The sequence below is a fragment of the Mixophyes fleayi genome, chromosome 11, assembly GCF_038048845.1.
Source record: "Mixophyes fleayi isolate aMixFle1 chromosome 11, aMixFle1.hap1, whole genome shotgun sequence".
Classification (NCBI taxonomy): Eukaryota; Metazoa; Chordata; class Amphibia; order Anura; family Limnodynastidae; genus Mixophyes; species Mixophyes fleayi.
The window spans coordinates 89,903,936-89,926,772 of NC_134412.1; the positions used below are offsets into that span (position 1 = coordinate 89,903,936).

Sequence of the window (22,837 nt, forward strand, 5' to 3'; positions counted from 1 at the left end):
GTAATTGAGCACAATAAGGACCTATACATATAAGAGTAGATCGCCACCTGGTGGATGCAATCTCCAGATATGCCTCTTAAGAGGTGTGTCTTTTGGGACCAGATACCTGGTGCAAAAAAAACCATAAAGATGAAGATTGCACCAGCAGCACTATTTAGCCCCTTATAAATTGCTGTTTGTGTATAGGCTCCTCCTAATAAGAGCACTTAATTCAATCTTAATGTTTGTTGTCTTTTATATTCGGAATTGATTATTTGTCATTTCTTTTTGGACTAATGTAGGAATTATATTTATAAAGCAGTAAAAGACGGATGTGTGGGTGTTTATATATAATAAGATTCTTTATTGAAAATACAAGTTGCATTAATAATGTGAAGACAGTATTCTCCCTTGTAGTTATGAGAATTTGTTACAATATATTGTAACGTACATCTGATGTTGAAATACTGCTGTGTTATGAGCTGGATATATCTTGGTATTAATGTGTAAAATTGTAGATAATTTGACCCTAAGGAGGTTTCTATTTACTGTGCTGTTTCCCTGAGAGTCTGCTATTTCTCTCTGTTAGCACTGAGGGTGTAATGGTGTGGTAAATATGTTACTAACTAATCGCATTAACTATGGATAATACCATTTGCAATCTTTCATAGCCCTTTTAGTCAACATCTAACACTTGGTCATCCGTGACCTAGTTATTTGTCAGTATCTAGCGATGTGTTGTCCATGACATCTCCAAAGTTATTAAATGGCATTTCTATGTAGCCTTCCTAAAATTATCGTCTTGTACATGACTAACCATAGACAGACTAGTGCCAGTTGTGATACATTAATGCATCTCAACCAGAAGACTATAAGTGCTACTTATGTAACTTCCAATATTGACTAGGCCCTTGACCAACTATCACACATGCCTTACAAACCCGTCAAGGTATCTTGCTTACGTGTTTAATATCGCTTATCCCGAAGCCAGCCTTATCCTTAACTTAAACATTTCTATGAACTACTATATATAAATAAATATATATATATATATATATTATCAATTGTTTTTGCTTCTCAGATGACTGAATTATAAACAGTTCATATAAATCCTTCATCTTTCTGCGCCAAGGAATAAGGGCTTGGAAGATGGAGAGCTTATCAAGAATGATTGATTTCCCAAAAGTCTTACAATATCTTGCAAGTTGTCTCCTCTTTTAAAGACACTTTTTCCACCTTTCCCCTCCTACAGAGGTTGGTCTCTAGGGGAGGCCTGTTACACAATTTTACAATCATGTTCTCCTTTTTACTTCTTTCAGTGGCGCACACAGGGGGGGTTTCTGAGTCTCTAGAAACCCCCCCCTGCGCTAACTAATTGGCCACTGTCCTATACAGCAGCCTCGGCGCTGTCAAAGAAGTGTCCGCGGTGGTGCTGTATTGTATACAGCACCACCGCAGACGCTTCTTAGACAGCCCCGTGGCTGCTGTATAGTACAGCGCTGGCGAAACGGAGCTGTTTTTTGGTTTTTTTTTAGGTTGGCGGGGAGAAACCCCCCCCCCCAACAATCCTCCGTGCGCCCCTGCCTTTGGGTTCCAGCAACACAGAGTCTAGCTGGAGAAGAATGCAGGGAAGGTACTCCCCCAGAGGAGGGTTGAAGGGTTGTTCTTTTCTGAGCAGGTGGTAGTGATTTGCCCCACTTGATTGCATACAGAACATTGACAGGAGTCTCTCAAAACAGTGGGTTATGGTGTTGAGGGGGGTGGCGTTGTTCCTCCTGACCACCCCCCTCTCCAGTCAGGCCATCCTGGCCCAAAGGACCCTCTTTTAGCTGCAGGTGCCCAAGTGACCATATAATTATTTGATGGTCATCGTAGATGATGTAGGGTCACGATCAACAACCCATTTCTTCACATGAGCTGGGCACAAAGTGAGAAACTGCTGCTGGATCAATAAGATCTCCAAGAAAGAATGAATGGTACTTTTAAAAAATAAAATTATCACAAAAGATGTGCCTAAACTGGACTGAAATGGCCAAATGTACTACCACTTACCCTGATGTTAATCACCAATGTACCAACTGGTAAGAGTAAACTGCCTCTGTATGAATAATTGTTTGGAAGCTCCATGCCAGCAGCATTACTCCCTGCACAGTTGGGCTTGCAATTGAATAATGACTTCTTGATCTCCTATTGTCAATATCTTGCAAGACTTTGCTTTCATATCCACATACAGGTGCGAGAGGCCCAACATTGTAAAGTGGAAGGTGATCTGGTCTTAATCAAAGTTCATCAGAAAAATAACTACCTGTCTCTCAAGTGGTAGGACCCATAGCAGGTACTGCTCGTGATACCTACAGCTGAAAAGCTGAGTTATAGCATAGATTCAAGTATCTCAATGTAAGTGAGCAGAGTCTGCAGAGACAACCAGAGCACTTCAATTAACAGCAACTAAAATGGTCTCACTCCCTGTAACAATGTCACCACCAACCACGGGATCAAGGACCGAGGATGAGGTAGCTCTCTGGAGCAGGTCCTAGAGAGTGATCAGGGATAATTACACCCCCTCTTATCCTACCCAAGATGGGATTTAGAGTCTCGCTGTTCGAAGAAGATCAAAGTAATAAACATACAGCAACTTTTCTGATATAATGTACATGCTGAGATTATTATGCCTTTTGTTTATTGGTATGAAGTTTGTTACAATTGCTTGGTAACCATGTTTAACATGCTGACAATCTTTTCATCAGAGAACAGCAATTGGTGGCTGAAACTTTTTGACTAACTCTGTTGAGAATGTTTGCACATACCACATGGACAACATGTGTAATGGAATAAATTATGGAACAAATATAAGTTGGATAAAATAATATTAATGTGTATATATGTGTTTAAAATCTGTTGGTCAATTGTCTCTTTCTGTTTTCTGTGCAATGGGTTAAATTCTTCTTGTATGTTATACCTTATGATGGGCCTCTTTTTTATAGGATGTTAAAATTGATGCTAGATGTGATGTTATGTGGACAAAGAACCAAGGATGTAAGAGGTCACATATGCCTCTTGACCTTTCAGACATAAAATTCTTTATGCAATGAAGTGATTGTAAAAAGCATATACAACTGACTTTGTCCTTATAAGGTATATTCTTTTAAAGTATGTGAAGTGATTAGTGACGTATGTAAGAGGGGTGGGGTCACTTGAATATAAACCTGTGATCTTGCGTGGAAAAGGCTGCCTGTTTCAAACTTTGAATACCGGCCATTATATATGCAATATTAAAGGAATAAAGAGAACTTTGCTTTTACACACTTACAATTTTTGAATCATTTATACTTTGTCAATTTTTGGAGGTCGCACCAAGATTCATCTATAAATAGCGATCAGCCAACACTTCTGGAAGAGGGGAGACGAAATGATATACTCAACTGTGGCCACAAAGGTAATATATTTTTTTCTTATGATTACATATTTCTGTCTCCCACTCTCTGGGTTTGCTGAAAAGGTATTTATAGTTATCTCTGTAAGTGTGAAATTGCAAACGTATCTTTAATTGTTTGTCTATATGTTTTATATATTTGTATAGATGTATAAGCATAGATTTGTAACCAATTATAATTTCCATCTTCTGTTCATTGCTCAGAGACTAGTTTACCTTGTTAACCATAGTATGAATGGTTGCATGTATGTGAGTGTGAATGGGCTTTCTCGGCAAGGCCAGAATCCAGGTCAGTTGCCAAATTCAAAGTATCACTTCTGGTTAACGCTTGAAGGAGGCAAAGAATAGTCCCAAGTCACTTACTGTGAAACACAAAAAAACCCACTATAAGGCCTTAGATAGCAGTGCGTGTAACGTGTGTGTGATAAGACCAGGATTTATCTGACGAGATAAAGTGTGGTACACCTAATAACGGTCGAAGCCGGTAAAAAGGGAGTTGCATATTAATAGTGGTTGTAACCCTATTACCATAACGCAGATTGACTGGAGTATAAAAACGATAAGCTGTGTCATGGGAGCATATGCAACCACATAGGAAAAGCCTAATAATAATAGGCTGGATATTTCCCCTGGTTCTCCAGTAGCTGTTATGTTCCCTAAATATGGAAAAAATGTCTGTTCAATATGTGCATAAATGGTTAACAAGTTGTCCTGAATTTACAGAAAAAAGGAAATTTTGATTTAAATGTCTTAGGAGAAACAAGAAAGGGTGTTTCTAAAAGTAAAGAAATGCAAGTTTTGCAGTTATGGTTAAATGAGGCTACGATTCCGCCTCCATATATTGATCAATATATGCCAGTTAAAACTCCTAGTGCACCAGGAGAGCAAGATGACCCAATATCTGATTTGTTACCTATTGTAATGGGAGCACAAAGAAAGTTGTATCCACAAGTGCCTCTCCATGTGAATCATCAAATAGATATATCACAGGGAGATAAAATTGTGGATAAAACAAAAAGGGATGATGAAATTGTTGTAAGGTCTGATGAGCATCAAAAATTAGATGAGGATAGCGAGGAAGAATTAAGGGGAGCAGTAGGAGGTCTGGCTACAGAGGTTAAATAAAAATGTTATGGGTAAAGATTATGCAAATATATTTACAGATAACATTTCCAGTATTCCAAGACATGGAAAATCCTCTGAGGTCCGCATGCTTCCTTGAAGGACTATAACTACAAACCAGGGAGAACAGTGGGTAGCTCATGTTCCTTGGACATGAACTGAATTGAATTCAATTGTTACGGAATGTAAAGATTATAGAACTAAACCTGCAGAGTTAATGATTAAATTGCAGAGATTATACAAAACGCATAGTCCCACATTTTCAGATATACTGCAATTGTTTCATGCTTTATTAACCTCAGATGAGCTTACTACTTTAAATATCCAGTGTAAGTGGAATGAGGCTAATTTTCAAGCCCCTAGCAATAGCTGAAATTGATGTTCAGTTGGATTTTGCTATGGCGAAATTTAAAGAAATGTTTCCCCTGAAAGTAGATTGGTCCAAAGTTTTTTTTATTAAACAGGGTGCAACTGAAGGGGTAAGAGAATATAATGCTAGATTCAGTAGGGAAGTTATAAATTATTCAGGTGTATCTGATGTGTTTGCAAAAGCGGATTTTAAAAGTATTTTGACTAGTGCTTTTGTGGAAGGGTTGAAAAATAATTTAAAAGTCAGAGTGCAAATTCATGCCCCTTTCTGGGCTATAAAAGATATTGATGCTTTAGCTACAATTGCTGCACATCATGAGGATAATATGGTAATTAAAAAAATGCAAGCAGAAACAAAATTGGTGAATTTGCAAATGCATGCGGCTAAAGCCACGATTAAAGAAATTTAACCTAAAGCAAGGGTTAATGTATATACCGACAGAAGTAACAGATCACAAGTGATTTGCTATAATTGCCAGGAGAGGGGCAAATTTTACCAAGTATTGCAGAAAGCCTAGAAAGCAAAGAGATAATCAGGTAAGACCAGAGCAAATAACCACTTCTCAAGATAATATTGATTGACGGTCTCCAGCAGCTCCTGTGCACATCTGTCCAGTATTAAGAACCAATGTAAAGGACCACATTCTAAACATGACAGTTAATGGTAATAAGCATGACTTTCTGATTGATACGGGAGCTGCAAGATCAGTATCAAAAAATGAAATTTCATTGCCAATTACTGACAGAATTGTAAATGCTATAGGAGTCGCTGGTCATGTAATTTCTTTAAAAGAAACAGAGCCAGTTAAAGTCACTTTAGGTCCTATCACAGATAAACATTCTTTTTTATTGGCAGCAAATGCTCCTTCTAATTTATTGGGTAGAGATTTGTTGTGTAAATTAGGGTGTTTAATATATTGTACTCCGGATGGAGTGTTTTTAGACATACCTGAAATAGACATGGATGCTAATATGCCTTATCACAGTACATATGACATTCAGCCTGTATGGTGCTACCAACCAGGGCTAAATAAAATGGTAGAAGACATGCTATAAAATGTACCTAGTCAGTTGTGGACTACAGATTTAAATGAGACTGGGAAAATGAAGATTAGTCCAATCTCTGTTCAATTAAAACCAAATGTAAGACTTCCCTCAATACATCAATACCCATTGAGGCCAGAAGCTGAACAAGATATTTTTCCTGTAATACAATCGTTATTACAGCAAGGAGTTTTGATTAAAACACAGAGTTCTTGTAACAGTCCGATTTATCCGATAAAGAAGCACGGCAGGTATAGTTTTAGGCTAGTTCAGGACCTACGGGCTATTAATGCGATAGTTGAATCCCTACATCCAGTTGTTCAAAATCCTGTAACTATTCTTATGCAAATACCAGCAGAAGCCCAGGTTTTTCATTGATTGATTTATGTTCTGCTTACTTTTCTATTCCCATCCATGAAGTGTCACGAGCTGCGTGAACTAGCAGCCGGGCGTGTGCTTTAGTTTCTCTGCTCTGTTATTATCCTTGTGGCATAGATGTTAGAGGGTGTAGGGACATCCTCCAACACCAGGGGGAGCTCTCATATGATTTAAACTGGTTCACTTATATTTTTATACATGCTTCCTGGTTATATTATTACCTATGCTAGTTCTAGCTAGTAATTAATTAGCTGCCTCCTGAGGCTGATTGTCAGCCCTATCCTCCTCTGCCCTGATTGGCTCTTAGTACTATTTAAGGCAGTGAGATCTGGGCCTCACTGCCAGTTATAGCGTCCTGTCTCCAGTACTGCTGCCTGCTATTTGTTCCTGTGTTTGGTGTTTAACCTGAAACTGATTACCCGTGTATGACCTTTGCCTGTTCCTGGACTCTGAACCTCTGCTAGTGACCCTGATCTTACGCCTGTCCCTGGATCCTAAACCTGTACCTGTGACCTTGATTTTTCTGCCTATACCTGACATATCCTCTGGTGCCCTGCCCAGTCCGCTGACATCTGGCCTGTCGCTACTCCGGGTGCAACCTCCTATACCTGTGCGCTACCGTGTAAGCATAAACACATACTACTCTGAGCATAAGACCTGGGGGCATCTGAGTACCTGTGAGCATAACCAGTCTCTACGGGAAAGGCGGCTGCTAAAGGTGAAGACTTTGTCTACCTGTTCTATGTGTTTATGCCGCACTGTTAGCCATAACATGAAGATAGTCAATATCTGTTCGCATTTACTTATCAGGGTGAACAGTATACTTGGACTAGAATTCCCCAGGGTTTTGTAAACAGTGGTACTATATTCAGCCAAGCCTTAGCAGCTGATTTAAAGACTTTGAGATTTACACAACATAGTACGCTTGTGCAGTATGTTGATGATTTGTTGTTATGTTCTGAATCTTTTGAAGCATCGGTTACAGACACTGGTGAATTGTTAACTCATTTGGCATATTCAGGACACAACGTCTCAAAGGGTAAAATGCAGATGTGCAGTCCACAGGTCCTGTACATAGGACACTGTTTAACTAAAGGGAAAAGACATCAATCCCCAGATCGCATACAAGCTATTCATGATTTAACTTTGCCATTGAATAAAAGGAAGCTACGTGGCTTTCTCAGCTGTCCGGGATTCTGTCGTAATTTTATATCAAACTATTTAAGTTTAACTGCCCCTTTGTATGAACTTACAACTGATGGTGTTAAAGAACCTCTCATTCATACCGATATTACCAAAAGTTGTTTTGAGCAGATTAAACAAGAGTTCTTAATGGCCCCTGCATTAGGTATACCAAATTATGAGTTATCCTTTACTTTGTTTTGTCATGAATATTCAGGTCATGCAGCTGGTGTTTTGACACAGCCCCATGGGAATATTCCCAGACCTGTTGCATACTACAGTAAGCAACTTGATCCCGTGGCTAGAGGGCTACCAAATTGTTTAAAATCTGTTGCAGCCACAGCTATGTTGGTAGACAAATTTGCTGATATAGTTTTGGGAAATCCACTTACTGTTCAAGTGCCACATGCTGTGGCAATGCTTTTAAATTGTCATATGACTAGACATGTTACAAATGCCAGACTAACAAAATGGGAGTTGATTCTTCTCATGGCTCCAAATACTACACTTGTCAGATGTAATGTTTTAAACCCTGCTACTCTGTTGCCCATTGCTTCTGATATTGAATCTTATCAGATTCAAAAGGAGGGGAAGGTATATTTAAATACAGATGATAATGATTTGGCATTAAGTGAATCAGATGAGGAGAATAGAAACAAAAGTGAACGTCAGAATTTTAAACACTTTGCTCATGAACCACATGATTGTGTTGTATACATGCAGCAAACTACTGCATCACGACCAGATTTAAAAGAAATACCATTGCAAAATCCTGATTTGATTTTCTATGTAGATGGTAGTTGTCATAGGAGAAATGATACAGGAGCATTGCGGTCAGGATGATAATGTAGTAGATAATTGTAGTGTATGATAATGTGACTGTATATTCTGAAAGCTTATCATCTCCACATTCTGCTCAGATAGCCGAATTAAAAGCATTAATTAAAGCTTGTCAATTAGCAGAGGATAAAACAGTAGATATTTACACTGATAGTAAATATGGGTTCGGTGTTGTTCATGATTATGCTGAAATATGGCGACAAAGAAATTTCATCACAGCTAATGGTACACCAGTCGCTCTTAATGACATTTTGAATGAATTATTGAATGCTATTCAGTTACCAAAACAGGTAGCAGTTATTAAATATCAAGCGCATATGACAGGACATGATGAAGTAACCAAAGGAAATCATAGAGCTGACTTAGCTGCTAAGAAATCAGCAGAAAGAGACATTGCACAGATTGTTGAAAATACTGAAATTCTAAATGTTGTAATGCCTGATCAAATTGAACTAATTGAGATGCAAAAAGGTTGTGTTTCACAGGAAAAGGCCCGATGGGAAATGGCAGGATGTCAAATTGGTAAAGATGGACTGTGACGTGGAAAGGGAAGTAAGCCTGTAGCTCCCAAAGCACTCTTGCCAGCACTGGCACAAATGAGTCATGGATTAACCCATGCAGGTAAAACTGCTATGAAAAATATATTCCATATGTATTGGTATGCACCTGGATTTGCAGCCATAGCTGCCAGGTACTGTGGTTCATGCATTATTTGTCTCCAAAGCAATGCAGGGAAGGCAGTAAAAACAATACCTAATCACCTGCCACCAACTGACGGCCAGTTTCAAATAATTCAAATTGATTTTATCCAACTTCCTAAGTGTAGGATGTTAGAATATGTATTAGTGTGTATTGATCAATTTTCTGGTTGGGTTGAAGGTTACGCAGTTGCAAAAGCCACTGCTAATGTTACAGCTAAAAAGATTGTACAAGAATTTGTATGTAGATATGGCATACCACAGGTACTTTCTTCTGATCGAGGTCCTCATTTTATTGGATCTGTTTTTAAGCAAATGTGTGAATTGCTAGGTATAAAACAACAGCTTCATATACCGTACCATCCACAAAGTAGTGGGAAGGTTGAAAGATACAATGGAATTATTAAAAATAAACTGTCTAAAGTATTCAAGGAAACGGGGATGCTATGGCCTGATGCATTGCCAATAGTTTTACATGCGATCAGATTAACCCCTCGAGGTCCACTCAATTTATCACCATATGAGATTCTGTTTGGAAAAAATCCTAATTTAACTCTGAACTGCAATACCAGTCGAAGCCAAGTTAATGATGTGACTGATAACAACATTCTATCGTTTACTAAACAGTTGAGACAGATTCAAGCTGCTGTGATAGGCACACAGCCGATTCCGATTGACGGAGCCTCTTATAATTTGAATTCGGGAGATTGGGTGATGATAAGAAGTTTCTTAAGATCCGGATCGTTGACTGATCGGTGGGTGGGTCCATATCTCGTGCTACTGACAACGCCAACAGCAATAAAGGTAAAAGAAAAAAGCACTTGGATACACGCTTCCCATTGTAAAAAAGCAGTCGATCCTGAACAAGTGAGAAGATAATTATCACCTTTATTCTACAAGTAAGGGATACTTCTGAGACCATAATAATGTCTCAGCCCTTACAAAGGCAAGATGCTCTCCTCTTGATGAAGTCAGGGGATGAAAATCTTGTGAAGAGGAGAAGACAAGAAGCGGAAATAAACTGATATTCAGAGTTAACTGGTCCACAACCAAATTTGAAATTATGGACATTGCTATTTGTTTTAACATTAATCATGTTTGCAATTGGTATTTTTCTTGATCTGCATGTTAACAGCCCTGTAAATTGACAACAGAACAATAATGTAACGGTTTTGGAAAAGAGAGGTAAACGAGATACATCACAGGACCATTGTAAGGATTTATCTCCAACACTAGCATGTATTTGTAAATATTGTGTGCGTCATATGGAAAAACAATGCATACAATGGTTCTTAGATGATCCAAATTATTTTAGTAATCAACATCCAATAGATGTATTTCATCAGTTAGTAGGAAAGAAACTTAATACTAGTGAGTGTTGGGTTTGTACACAAGTACCTAGTAGACATCATAATGTTGATCTTAAACCATTTCCTATAAATGAGAGTAAATTAGGTGAAAATAAATGTGGTAATAAAACAAAAGGAGAGTATAGTACTACAATGCCACCACATATAAAATTGATAAAGTATTATAATGTGATACATGAAAATATAACATGTTATAACAAAACTGCGAATCCTACGGTTCAACAGAAAGGAGTGAATTATAATGTACCAAAAATATATTTAGGAACAATAAAGGAATGTTTGAGATTGTACAGTTTAATCCTTTGAAAAAAATTGAAGAATTGATTAATATAACATTGAGTGTGAATATAACTAGGTGGACGATACATTCTGTTAATCGGACCACTTGTGAATTGGGCTATGAGGCAGCTCATAGTTTAATGTCTGATATCCCACATACACTTCCTGAGAATTTGTATTTCATATGTGGAAGGCGAGCATATAAATGGCTACCTTCAAATTCTGAAGGTATATCTTGTATTGGAGAATTAATTCCTAGTACAATTATTATGGAACATCAAGATCTGGTTGACATGATCACTCAGAACTTAAACCGCAGAACGAGGAGATCTGTAAAAACTGTAAGTACTAAATATAAACATCTTTTTAAAATAGAACATTCAGTCAAAGTAAGGGTAGGTTTTGAATTTTTTTCACCCATGGACAGGTAGGATATTTAAATAATATTGAGGCAATTGAACAATTAGCTGATTTGTTGGATTTCATTACAGAAATTTATGATGACACTTTTTGATATGTTTCCAAAGAGCTTTAAGCATATAAAACTGAATTAATCCAACATAGATTAATATTGGATTATTTAACTGCACAAAGTATTGGATATTGTCACACTTTGGAAACTGTTTATTGGGTGCATTGCTGTACCTACCTTTTGAATGATACGTCAAACCCAGAGGAAGAAATAGATAAATATATGTTACATATTTCAAAATTAAAAAATGAATTCAGAACAAGTCACGATAATAATGATACAGAAAATGATGACTGGTGGGAGAGTTCCTGGTGGAATCCTTCTACTTGGTTTACAGGTATATTCTCAGGAATATCAGGGTGGTAGAAAGAACTATTTTGAACATTAGGAAAATATGCTATTATTTTTTTTAATAATATGTGCATTCATGTATCTTCTTTTAAAATGTGTTCCAGGAATGTTAGGAAAGTTGTGCAAGGTTGGGACATATGCTTTACAAATAAATGTGGTCTCAGATTCACAAGGAATGTCTCAATTGCATTGAAGAATGTCAAGGAGAATAGAATATTTGACCCACAGCTTAAATGAACATTTCTCTTTTGATAGTTAGTTTTTATAGTAGAGGATATTAATATCTCTTCTTTGTTTAGATTTTTTGTAGTTGAAATGTTTTTTTAGTTAAAGGTTATAGTGTTTGAATGGGTTTCACAAAGAGGGGAATGTAATGGAATAAATTATGGTACAAATATATGTTGGATAAAATAATATTAATGTGTATATATGTGTTTAAAATCTGTTGGTCAATGGTCTCTTTCTGTATTCTGTGCAATGGGTTAAATTCTTCTTGTATGTTATACCTTTTGATGGGCCTCTTTTTCATAGGATGTTAAAATTGATGCTAGATGTGATGTTATGTGGACAAAGAACCAAGGATGTAAGAGGTCACATATGCCTCTTGACCTTTCAGACATTCAATTCTTTATGCAATGAAGTGATTGTAAAAATCATATACAACTGACTTTGTCCTTATAAGGTATATTCTTTTAAAGTATGTGAAGTGATTAGTAACGTATGGAAGAGGGATGGGGTTACTTGAATATAAACCTGTGATCTTGCACGGAGAAGGCTGCATGTTTCAAACTTTGAATACAGGCCATTGCCTATGCAATATTGAAGGAATAAAGAGAACTTTTCTTTTACACACTTACAATTTTTGAATCATTTATACTTCGTCACATGTAACATTCATTGTACATACCACATGGACAACATGTAACATACGTTGTACAGTGTCACTTCTGGAGCATTGGCCTGAACAAGAATAATCTTGACCACCTGTAAATACTGATCTACTGAAAGTTTTTTCTTTTAGCATTGTAAACGGAAATTGATATTACAAACTATATGCATGATTTGCTTTTGAATCCATGAACCCATCCCTGACTCATGTTACTTGTACCATTCAGACAGAATAGACATAGAGGGGTTTGGGTGGGGAGTTGATTTATCTAATAATACTCAGTTTTATAATGGTTCTTATTGTGATAATGTTACTGCGGTTTGTGAAAGGAGAACATAATTGACTAGGACACAACAAGGTATAGGCAAGGGGACAGAATAACCTAAGATGGGTTATACATTTACTTGAGGGAATGTATTATTTGTGAGACTATAGGGTCTATAAGTGGAATTAATAGAGATATCTAGGAAAATGTACTGTGGGTATTGTGATTCCAGTAATAAGGATATTAACTGGGATTCCAGAGGGTGATTATAGAAATTATAAGAAATTAAATATTTGGTATTTTCCCTATGTTAGGCACTATAATAGTTTTTCCTCAAAAGAATAATAAGTTAGGAAAATAAAAATTCTTTATAAAGTAGGTAATAAAACATCTTAGGACATACGGTTTCTTGAATGAAGAACTAAGGCAGGTAAAAGATGTAACCTTACAAATTAGAAAAATATAAGATTTGTGTTAACGTCAAAGAGAAGTGTTTTTGCTTTAATAGATTAAGAGTGTTGCGCTTACATATTAGACTCCCATGAGGGAATTCAATAATAAAGATAATGGAGAATATGCAAACAGGATTAGAGAACACTGAATGTTGCTCTATAATTGGATGGCTAAGAAGTATTGGTAAAATAAATAGAAGAATATTAATTATAATAGGTTAATAGTCCTAGAAGGAGATATAGAGAGGGGTATTCATTAAGCTAGTGATTATGGACTTCATTTAGAGTCGGAGGCAAAGTCCGTTTTAGTCGCATCCAACAAAAAAACACTATCATGCAGGTGTAGAAAGCACTAAATCCGCCTGCATCTTGGACACTTGCGCCTAAAACAGACTTTGCGTCCAACTCTAAATGATGTCCTATATGTGTTGCTAAATTGGGTAAAGTCCATAGGTAGAAATAGAATTTATACTAACACTGAAATGTTTAAACTGAGAAAAGCTTTACAAGAAGTGTAGGGTCTTGTGATGGTGAAGGGCAGCATGAAACATTACATGTTCAGATGGAAAGGTCACAGACCTGCTTGATATTAGTCTCTAAAAGGGACATCTTCTCCTGTATGATTAGTACAGACATGACATTTTCTCCTTGCTGCTTTTCCTGAAACTTCTTAAAGTAAACATTCTATTGCTAATATTTGTTATTGTTGTCATTAATGAAAATTATGACAAAAGATGGGAATGAGGAGGCAGATTAAGGGTTAACTGGCTTAGAAATAAGTTTGCAGTAGTTGTGGAATCTGATAATCTGTTATCTGTCTATAATGTAACTCTGAGAGAGAGACATCTGTTTTTAGATCTACAAACTCTCCTTGGACTGTGTTAACATTGGTCAGTGAATTGTTTGTTGCTTATATGGCACATTAACACATGATATATCTTTGTCGTACGTTTGTGTATCTGGAGCCGTGCTATCTATATTGGTGTCTGGCTCTATAGCAATAAATGAACAATGCTTTATCGATATCTGGACATTTAGTTTAGTCCGAACTGAAACCCTTATTTCTCATTTTGTCAATAAATCAAGAGATTTCTCTAATTAGAATGATGTAATATGGTTACAGTAGCAACTATCAGTTTACTAATTGAATGGCAGCAATGATTCTTGATAGGCTGCCAGCACCACCCACAGACAACAAATTAGTATCAATAAAGTTAGTTCAATACAAATTTAAAGGTATATTCTAAAATAACTTTATTAAGGTTTAACATCTGCAAATTGATAAGAAGATCTGTTATATTTGTTACATTTTCCCCCAGACTCAGTGGCGGAACTACCATTGGTGCGTCAGGTGCCGTGCACAGGGCCTATGGATATAACTGCACCAAGGCCCACAGTTTACTAGTTCCGCCTCTGCCCAGACTTATTCCTGTTTGTGAGCTGTGATAAATAAAATTGACTTATAATCATTAAGGTCACTCAATGATGTTCTTTTGTGATTTTCACAGTGATCAACAATAAGCCCTTCTCCATTGAGAACTTTCCTTACAAAGTTCTCATCATAATTCAAAACATGGAACCTGTCCTGCCCAACCATGAAATAAGTTGCATTTATAACTGCAAATAATATCAGGTGTCCTCCAAGTTTTAGCAACTTTACAATTTTCTTCAGATATCTGATGTAATCATCTTGGTCTTTGCTGATATGCTCCAGCACCCATGCACTGATTACACAGTCTGCTTGTGGTAGCACCACAGGGTCCGTGATATTTTCCTTTTCAATGTGACATTGCACAATCTGCTTTATCGCCGTCTTCAACATTATTGCTTTGTCCTCACTTTGGTCACTGAAAAATACAAACACAATACGGTTTATTTGCAAATGACATTTGCACCTATTTTTGAGCAATGTTTTTCATTTGTTCCTCTTCTGACAGCAGAGTTGTGTTGTTTGGGAGACTTCTTGCTGAGTGTAGACTGGGCTAGATAAGCACCTACATGCAGGCAAATTATTTTGTTTTGTGTGAGAGGATTATTTAAATGAGCCTCAATGAGTGAAGAGGTTTCATGTTTTCCAGGAGAGTCTACAACACTTTTGTCCCTGTAAAATAACTTGGTTTTCCGACATCCTCAAAAGTGTCAGAGACCAGCCCGCGCTCTATACATTCAATGGGATGCCTTCTACACTTTTCATTTTCACTTATAAGGGCTTAGATCACTTTAAGTGCACTTCAACCAAATGTACAGTAGTGACACATGTAATTAAGAAAATCCTTTTGTCTCCTCAGTCTCATGTTTCATGTAAGCCACACATTTTGTAAAAGTGTTAGTAAGTTGCACTTTGAATTGGTGCATTTACTCAGGTAAATGCTCAGACCTGGAAAGTAGGTGGAACTTCCTTTAACAGAGGCAGTTCCAAGAAGAGAGACGTGGACAACCACCTTCCTTCAAACCAAACAAGCAGGCACATTTGAACAGATAAAAGAAGAAGTGAAGTTTGAAATTTACCCTTAATGTTTAATAGAATAGATGGGCAGGAAAACAAGGTGCAAACGTTAGCGCCAGTTTACAAAAATGGCCACCTTTTATATTAGTGAATATTAGAATAAAACAAAAATATAGACCATATGTTATAATGTAGAATTTAGTTACTATCCTGCTAAAGTGCACCTGTTATCTCTACATTAAACCACATTGGTGTCTTTAATAATATAAGGATAAGAAGTTGTGCAACCAATTCATGTTATGCCTTATAGTTGTGCCTAAAGTTCCTGCTATCCCTCATATTTGTGCCCCCAGTTCCTGTTGTCCCTCATAATTGTGCCCCCAGTTCCTGTTGTCCCTCATAATTGTACCCCCAGTTCCTGTTGTCCCTCATACTTTTGCCTCAGGTTCCTGTTGTCTCTTATACCTGTGCCCCCAGTTCCTGTTGTCCCTCATACTTGTGATCCCAGTTAATTTTGTCCTTCATACTTGTGCCCCCAGTTCCTGTTGTCCTTCATACTTGTGATCCCAGATCCTGTTGTCCCTCATAATTGTGCCCTCAGTTCCTGTTGTCCCTCATACTTGTGCCTCCAGTTCCTGTTGTCCCTCATACCTGTGCCCCCAGTTCCTTTTTCCCCTCATAATTATGCTCCCATTTTTTATTGTCCTTCATACTTGTGCCCCCAGTTCCTTTTGTCCCTTAAAAGTGTGCCCCTAATTCCTGTTGTTTATCATAATTGTGCCCCCAAGTTCATGTTGTCCCTCATATTTGTGCCCCCGGTTCCTGCTGTCCTTCATACTTGTGCCCCCAGTTCCTGTTGCCTCTCATATTTGTGATTCCAGTTCCTGTTGTCCTTCATACTTGTGCCCCCAGTTCCTGTTGCCCCTCATACTTGTGATCCCAGTTCCTGTTGTCCTTCATACTTGTGCCCCCAGTTCCTATTGTCCTTCAAACTTGTGATCCCAGATCCTGTTGTTCCTCATAATTGTGCCCCCAGTTACTGTTGTCCCTCATACTTGTGCCCCCAGTTCCTGTTGTCCCTCATACTTGTGCCTCCAATTCCTGTTGTCCTCATACTTGTGCCCCCAGTTCCAGTTGTCCTCATAATTGTGCCCCCAGTTCCTGTTGTCCCTCATACTTGTGCCCCAGGTTCTGTTGTCCCTTATAATTGTGACTCCAGTTCCTGTTGTCCCTCATACTTGTGCCTCTAGTTCCTGTTGTTCCTCATACTTGTGCCCTGAGATCCTGTTGTCCATCATAATTGTGCCCCCAGTTACTGTTGTCCTTCATACTTGTGCCCCCAGTTCCAGTTGTCCCTCATACTTGTGCCTCCAGTTCCTGTTGTCCCTCATACTTGTGCCCCCAGTTCCTGTTGTCTTTATAATTGTGACGCCAGTTCCTGTTGTCCCTCATACTTGTGCCTCTAGTTCCTGTTGTTCCTCATACTTGTGCCCCCAGTTACTGTTGTCCCTCATACTTGTGCCCCCAGTTACTGTTGTCCCTCATACTTGTGCCCCCAGTTCCTGTTGTTCCTCATAATTTTGCCTCCAGTTCCTGTTGTTCCTCATACTTGTGCCCCCAGTTCCAGTTGTCCTCATAATTGTGCCCCCAGTTCCTGTTGTCCCTCATACTTGTACCCCAGTTTCTGTTGTCCCTCATAATTGTGCCCCCCGTTCCTGTTGTTCCTCATACTTGTGCCTCCAGTTCCTGTTGTTCCTCATACTTGTGCCCCCAGTTACTGTTGTCCATCATACTTGTGCCTCCAGTTCCTGTTGTGCCTCATACTTGTGCCCCCAGTTCCTGTTGTCCTTCATAATTGTGCCCCAGTTCCAGTTGTCCCTCATACTGGTGCCCCCTGTTCCTTTTTTCCTTCATACCTGTGTCCCTTTTTCCTGTTGTCCTTCATACTTGTGCCTCCAGTTCCTATTGTCCTTCAAACTTGTGATCCCAGATCCTGTTGTTCCTCATAATTGTGCCCCCAGTTACTGTTGTCCCTCATACTTGTGCCCCCAGTTCCTGTTGTCCCTCATACTTGTGCCTCCAATTCCTGTTGTCCTCATACTTGTGCCCCCAGTTCCAGTTGTCCTCATAATTGTGCCCCCAGTTCCTGTTGTCCCTCATACTTGTGCCCCAGGTTCTGTTGTCCCTTATAATTGTGACTCCAGTTCCTGTTGTCCCTCATACTTGTGCCTCTAGTTCCTGTTGTTCCTCATACTTGTGCCCTGAGATCCTGTTGTCCATCATAATTGTGCCCCCAGTTACTGTTGTCCTTCATACTTGTGCCCCCAGTTCCAGTTGTCCCTCATACTTGTGCCTCCAGTTCCTGTTGTCCCTCATACTTGTGCCCCCAGTTCCTGTTGTCTTTATAATTGTGACGCCAGTTCCTGTTGTCCCTCATACTTGTGCCTCTAGTTCCTGTTGTTCCTCATACTTGTGCCCCCAGTTACTGTTGTCCCTCATACTTGTGCCCCCAGTTACTGTTGTCCCTCATACTTGTGCCCCCAGTTCCTGTTGTTCCTCATAATTTTGCCTCCAGTTCCTGTTGTTCCTCATACTTGTGCCCCCAGTTCCAGTTGTCCTCATAATTGTGCCCCCAGTTCCTGTTGTCCCTCATACTTGTACCCCAGTTTCTGTTGTCCCTCATAATTGTGCCCCCCGTTCCTGTTGTTCCTCATACTTGTGCCTCCAGTTCCTGTTGTTCCTCATACTTGTGCCCCCAGTTACTGTTGTCCATCATACTTGTGCCTCCAGTTCCTGTTGTGCCTCATACTTGTGCCCCCAGTTCCTGTTGTCCTTCATAATTGTGCCCCAGTTCCAGTTGTCCCTCATACTGGTGCCCCCTGTTCCTTTTTTCCTTCATACCTGTGTCCCTTTTTCCTGTTGTCCTTCATACTTGTGCCTCCAGTTCCTGTTTCCCTTTATACTTGTGCCCCCAGTTCCTGATATCCCTCATACTTACCTCTGGAGTCAGCATCTTTCATTGCATGGGAGCTGTTTCTCTAAAGCAGGTGAAGTTGACTGAAACAAATCTGCTGCGCATGTGCAGCAGCTCCATTTCACCCATCTTCAGTTTCTTTAGTTTGACAGCTGCGAAGCTCAGCATGCCAGAGAGTAGTGGTCTGAGTGACACGTCTGAGAAACGTGTCAGAGGTTGCTGACCCCTAGTGTAGGATGTGGCAGGCAAGTGTTGGCTCAGTACAGTAGTTCACGTAAAATAAACACGATTAACAATGGATCCATCCGCACATTCACCTTTTAGATACTGAAGGTTAGGTGCAACGATGGCAGGTGTAAGGATACGCAGCGATAAAGATCAGCAGCTGATAGGCTGATTGCAAATTAATCCTACCAGCTGACTTTAATCATTAGCGTTCCAGTTATATTATAAGAAGTTGGTGCTGTGTTAGTTGACATTTCATTTGGACTACTGAAAGAAAGAAGATTTCTACTTAGTTTTTAACATGAAAGTATTTGTGATATTATTAAATAACATTTTAAATGGAGAAAAGGACTTTCGTATTGATTAATAACTGTCCGGACAATTTTCTGTCTTGTGTATATGATGCTTCTGGATGGAATTAGTTTTAGATGTTAGGAAAACTGGTTTAAAGATACATGCTGATGATAGGATCAATATATAACCAGCCAGTCACAACACTGTGTGTTTTATTGGCTGGAGCGTGGGATAACCACTCTGATTGGCTGTATAATTTAAGTTTATTCATTTTCATTTCCGCTCCCAAAGCAGCAAGCAGTGCCATTTTGTTCCCTTTTTTTTTTTTTTGCTTGATTTTATCTCTTTGGACTACTTCATAAAATAATAAAGAACAACATTTATGAACAAATAATTAAAGAAAAACTACTATTGCACATTTTCTAGAAATAAAAGAAAATATATAAATATTTAAAAATATATATAAAAACCAACTGTCCATACTACAAGATACGTTTCCAATTGTTTCACTCTGTGAATGCTCATTGTTTTATTTCTGGAGTGTAAAGCACTTGGATGATAGGTCAGTTTGTACTGAAAGTGGGTTTACCTTTAGACAGAGAGATGTTTGTGCAGATACTTCACCTGTTTCCTTCTAACGCTGTAGCGTATGATAATGTGTGATTCCAATCAAGCGCTCCTGTGCATGTGTTCAGCCATCGGCTCAGTTCCATAATGCATTTCTCACTGAATTTTAATGAATAGATATCTTTAAAAAAATCACATGCTGAATGGAGATGGTGAATAAAGGCTCCAAAACTGATATCAATCAAAGTGTTTCCTTTAATTTCACCTTCAGGGAAAGATTCCAATGATTAGTAAGTGCAATACGTTATGTAACATCTGTTCTACACATCATTCTGTAATGTGATATGTTATGGATACACAACAGCATCACAATGCTCCTGTTACTGCTTAAATGTATGAGGAATGTAAACTGTTATCCGCACAGCCAGATTTATACCACATCAAACCTTACATGTGGTATCTGGGAAAACCTCTTCCACCAAAACATGCAAACATTGATTGACAGTCAACAGTAGTAAATATAACGGTGTAGGAATGAAATGTACCCTCATAAAACATGTGAAATGTAATATTATCAATTATCACAGTGGTTCTTTTCATAAATTAAATAAAACAGTGCTGTATATATATATATTAAATGAAAATAAGCCTGCCAACACCTTGTAATGATAAATACTAGAAAATTATACTTAAAAACTAAAACTATTATCGTGATACAATTAAAAAATTGGGATGTCAATCATTGTGAAGACAGTAATTGATACAAATGAATGTGGCGTGGGGTCAGAACTTATAGTGTAATCCACCTTCCCCCTCCCTGCCTGGGAAGGATTTTCCTAGACACACCGGCAGTAGTGCGGGTTTGTGCTATTATTAAATAACCAACTAGGAAAGCTGACAGGGCACGTTATTACCTAATAATAACAGCTAGAAAGCCACGTAAATTAGAAACAAAAACAACAAATTAAAAAAAAATCTCTTCAATTATAATGAGAATAAACAAACTAACTGTAGGTGTAATCCACAGTGGATCCAGGTTAGTCCCTTGTCCCAAAGGAAACCATGAAACTAGGGTCTACCATTTAAATTGCTCTTACAACATTTTAAGCCATATAGAGAACCACTTTCCAGACTTACAGTACTTCACCATTCAGAGGGTTATTAGAAATAATATACAAATAGTTTACTTGTGCTCTCTTCCCAACTATTAAATATTTAACATTTTGAGACCCCTCTGTAATGGTCGCTTTACTTTCAAAGTTTTACAATTCAGTGCACAATAACTGCACAATAATTGCTGCATGAATGTCTCAGTATCACAGTATTTCAAATCACATAAAGTATGCATCATGTCATGGGGGTATATTTACTGTGCTTTCTTGGGCAACATGTGGAAGATGGGAGAAGCTAGTTTTCGATAGATCGATCAATCCGGATGATGCAGGCTACTTCATGCCACACCATTCTCACATATGCCTGCATGTGAGTGGGAAGATCTACAGTACTGATTTTGCGTATTTCCTTAATACGGGAAAGTTTAAAATCCCTCTATATTTACACTAACATGTTCTGTCTTCATTGACACTATCATAGGCATTGCTTCAATCTCAAAACTAAACATGTGAGACAAGTGTGGAATAGAAGTTGTGTTTTTTAATTGCCAACTGGAAGTAGCAAATGAAAAAGCTGTTTCTTACTTTAAATAAATGTACCTAACAAATAAATAATATAATTTTAGTAGCAGGAGAAAGTATAGTGTACATACCTTCACTGAAAGTCTGGTGAAGTTTCTCCATGGGAAATTTCAATACATCATCTGCAAAGACCATGTCTGGTTTATCTGAAAAATACATGTCCACACACATTCTAGAATCAAACTCGCCTTCATGATAGAACTTATGGGATGTACAATCCATCTTGTAGTATTGTATCACAGACAGAACTCATGGACCAGTCAAGTGCAATAGAGACAAAGACGTGAGAGTCAGTCTGTTTATATTCACAAGGATCCAGCTATGATTCATCATCAGGAATAACATGATTGTTTGTACATAATGATTTATTTTCTTCCCGAGTTGTTCATGGGAATACATGTGATGGTATCACAAGCTCCTAATGCGGAATAAATTACCCTCTTTTCCAATTTATATGTAAAAAAAGTAAAAAATATTATGTATCTTACATTATGATGTCTCTAGTATACATAACAAATAATATCAGATTTTTAATTAAAGTTAAGTTAAAGGTGAAGTTAATGTTTGTGGACTTTTATATTTGGATTACATGTGCGTGTTTTTGTGAAGACTTTCTTTTCAGTGGGCAGGGGTATGTAATTGAGCACAATAAGGACCTATACATATAAGGGTAGATCGCCACCTGGTGGATGCGATCTCCAGATATGCTTCTTAAGAGGTGTGACATTTGCGGGGACCAGGGACCTGGTGCAAAAAAACATTAAGATGATGATGGCACCAGCAGCACTATCTAGCCGCTTCAAAATTGCTGTTTGTGTATAGGCACCTCCTAATGATAGTACTTCATTCATGAGCACTGCGGCTATATTATGTTAAGAGGCAGAAGTCTATTCGAAATTCGTTATTTGTCATTACTTTTTGGACTAATGTGGGAATTGCATTTATAAAGCGGTAAAAGACGGATGTGTGGGTGTTTATATATAATTACATTCTTTATTGAAAATACAAGTTGCATTAATACTGTGAAGACAGTATTCTCCCTTGTAGATATGAGAATTTGTTACAATATAAGGTGTACACCTGACGTACATCATAGGTTGAAATACTGCTGTGCTACGAGTTGGATATATCTTTGTATTAATGTGTAAAAGGGTAAATAATTCGACCCTAATGAGGTTTCTATTTACTGTGCTGTTTCCCTGAGAGTCTGCTATTTCTCTCTGTTAGCACTGAGGGTGTAATGATGTGGTAAATATGTTACTAACTAATCTCATTAACTATGGATAATACCATTTGCAATCATTCATAGCCCTTTTAGTCAACATCTAACACTTGGTCACCCATGACTTAGCTATTTGTCAATATCTAGCAATGTATTGTCCATGACATATCCAATGTTATTAAATGACATCTCTAGGCAACCTTCCTAAAACTATCGTCTTGTACATGACCAAGCATAGACAGACTAGTCCCAGTTGTGATACAATAGTGCATCTCAACCAGAAGACTATAAG

General features: G+C 38.1%; 1 protein-coding gene across 1 annotated transcript; it reads right to left on the minus strand.

Moving 5' to 3' along the window:
- Positions 1-14,520: 14,520 nt before the first annotated feature.
- On the minus strand, positions 14,521-21,559 carry LOC142107817 (indolethylamine N-methyltransferase-like). The gene is made up of 3 exons (XM_075191438.1): positions 21,395-21,559; positions 19,687-19,894; positions 14,521-14,970 (listed from the first exon to the last, which is right to left on the minus strand). Exons 1-3 carry the CDS (start codon positions 21,543-21,545, stop codon positions 14,547-14,549), a joined length of 783 nt encoding a protein of 260 aa, XP_075047539.1. The 5' UTR covers positions 21,546-21,559; the 3' UTR covers positions 14,521-14,546.
- Between the last annotated feature and the right edge of the window lie 1,278 nt (positions 21,560-22,837).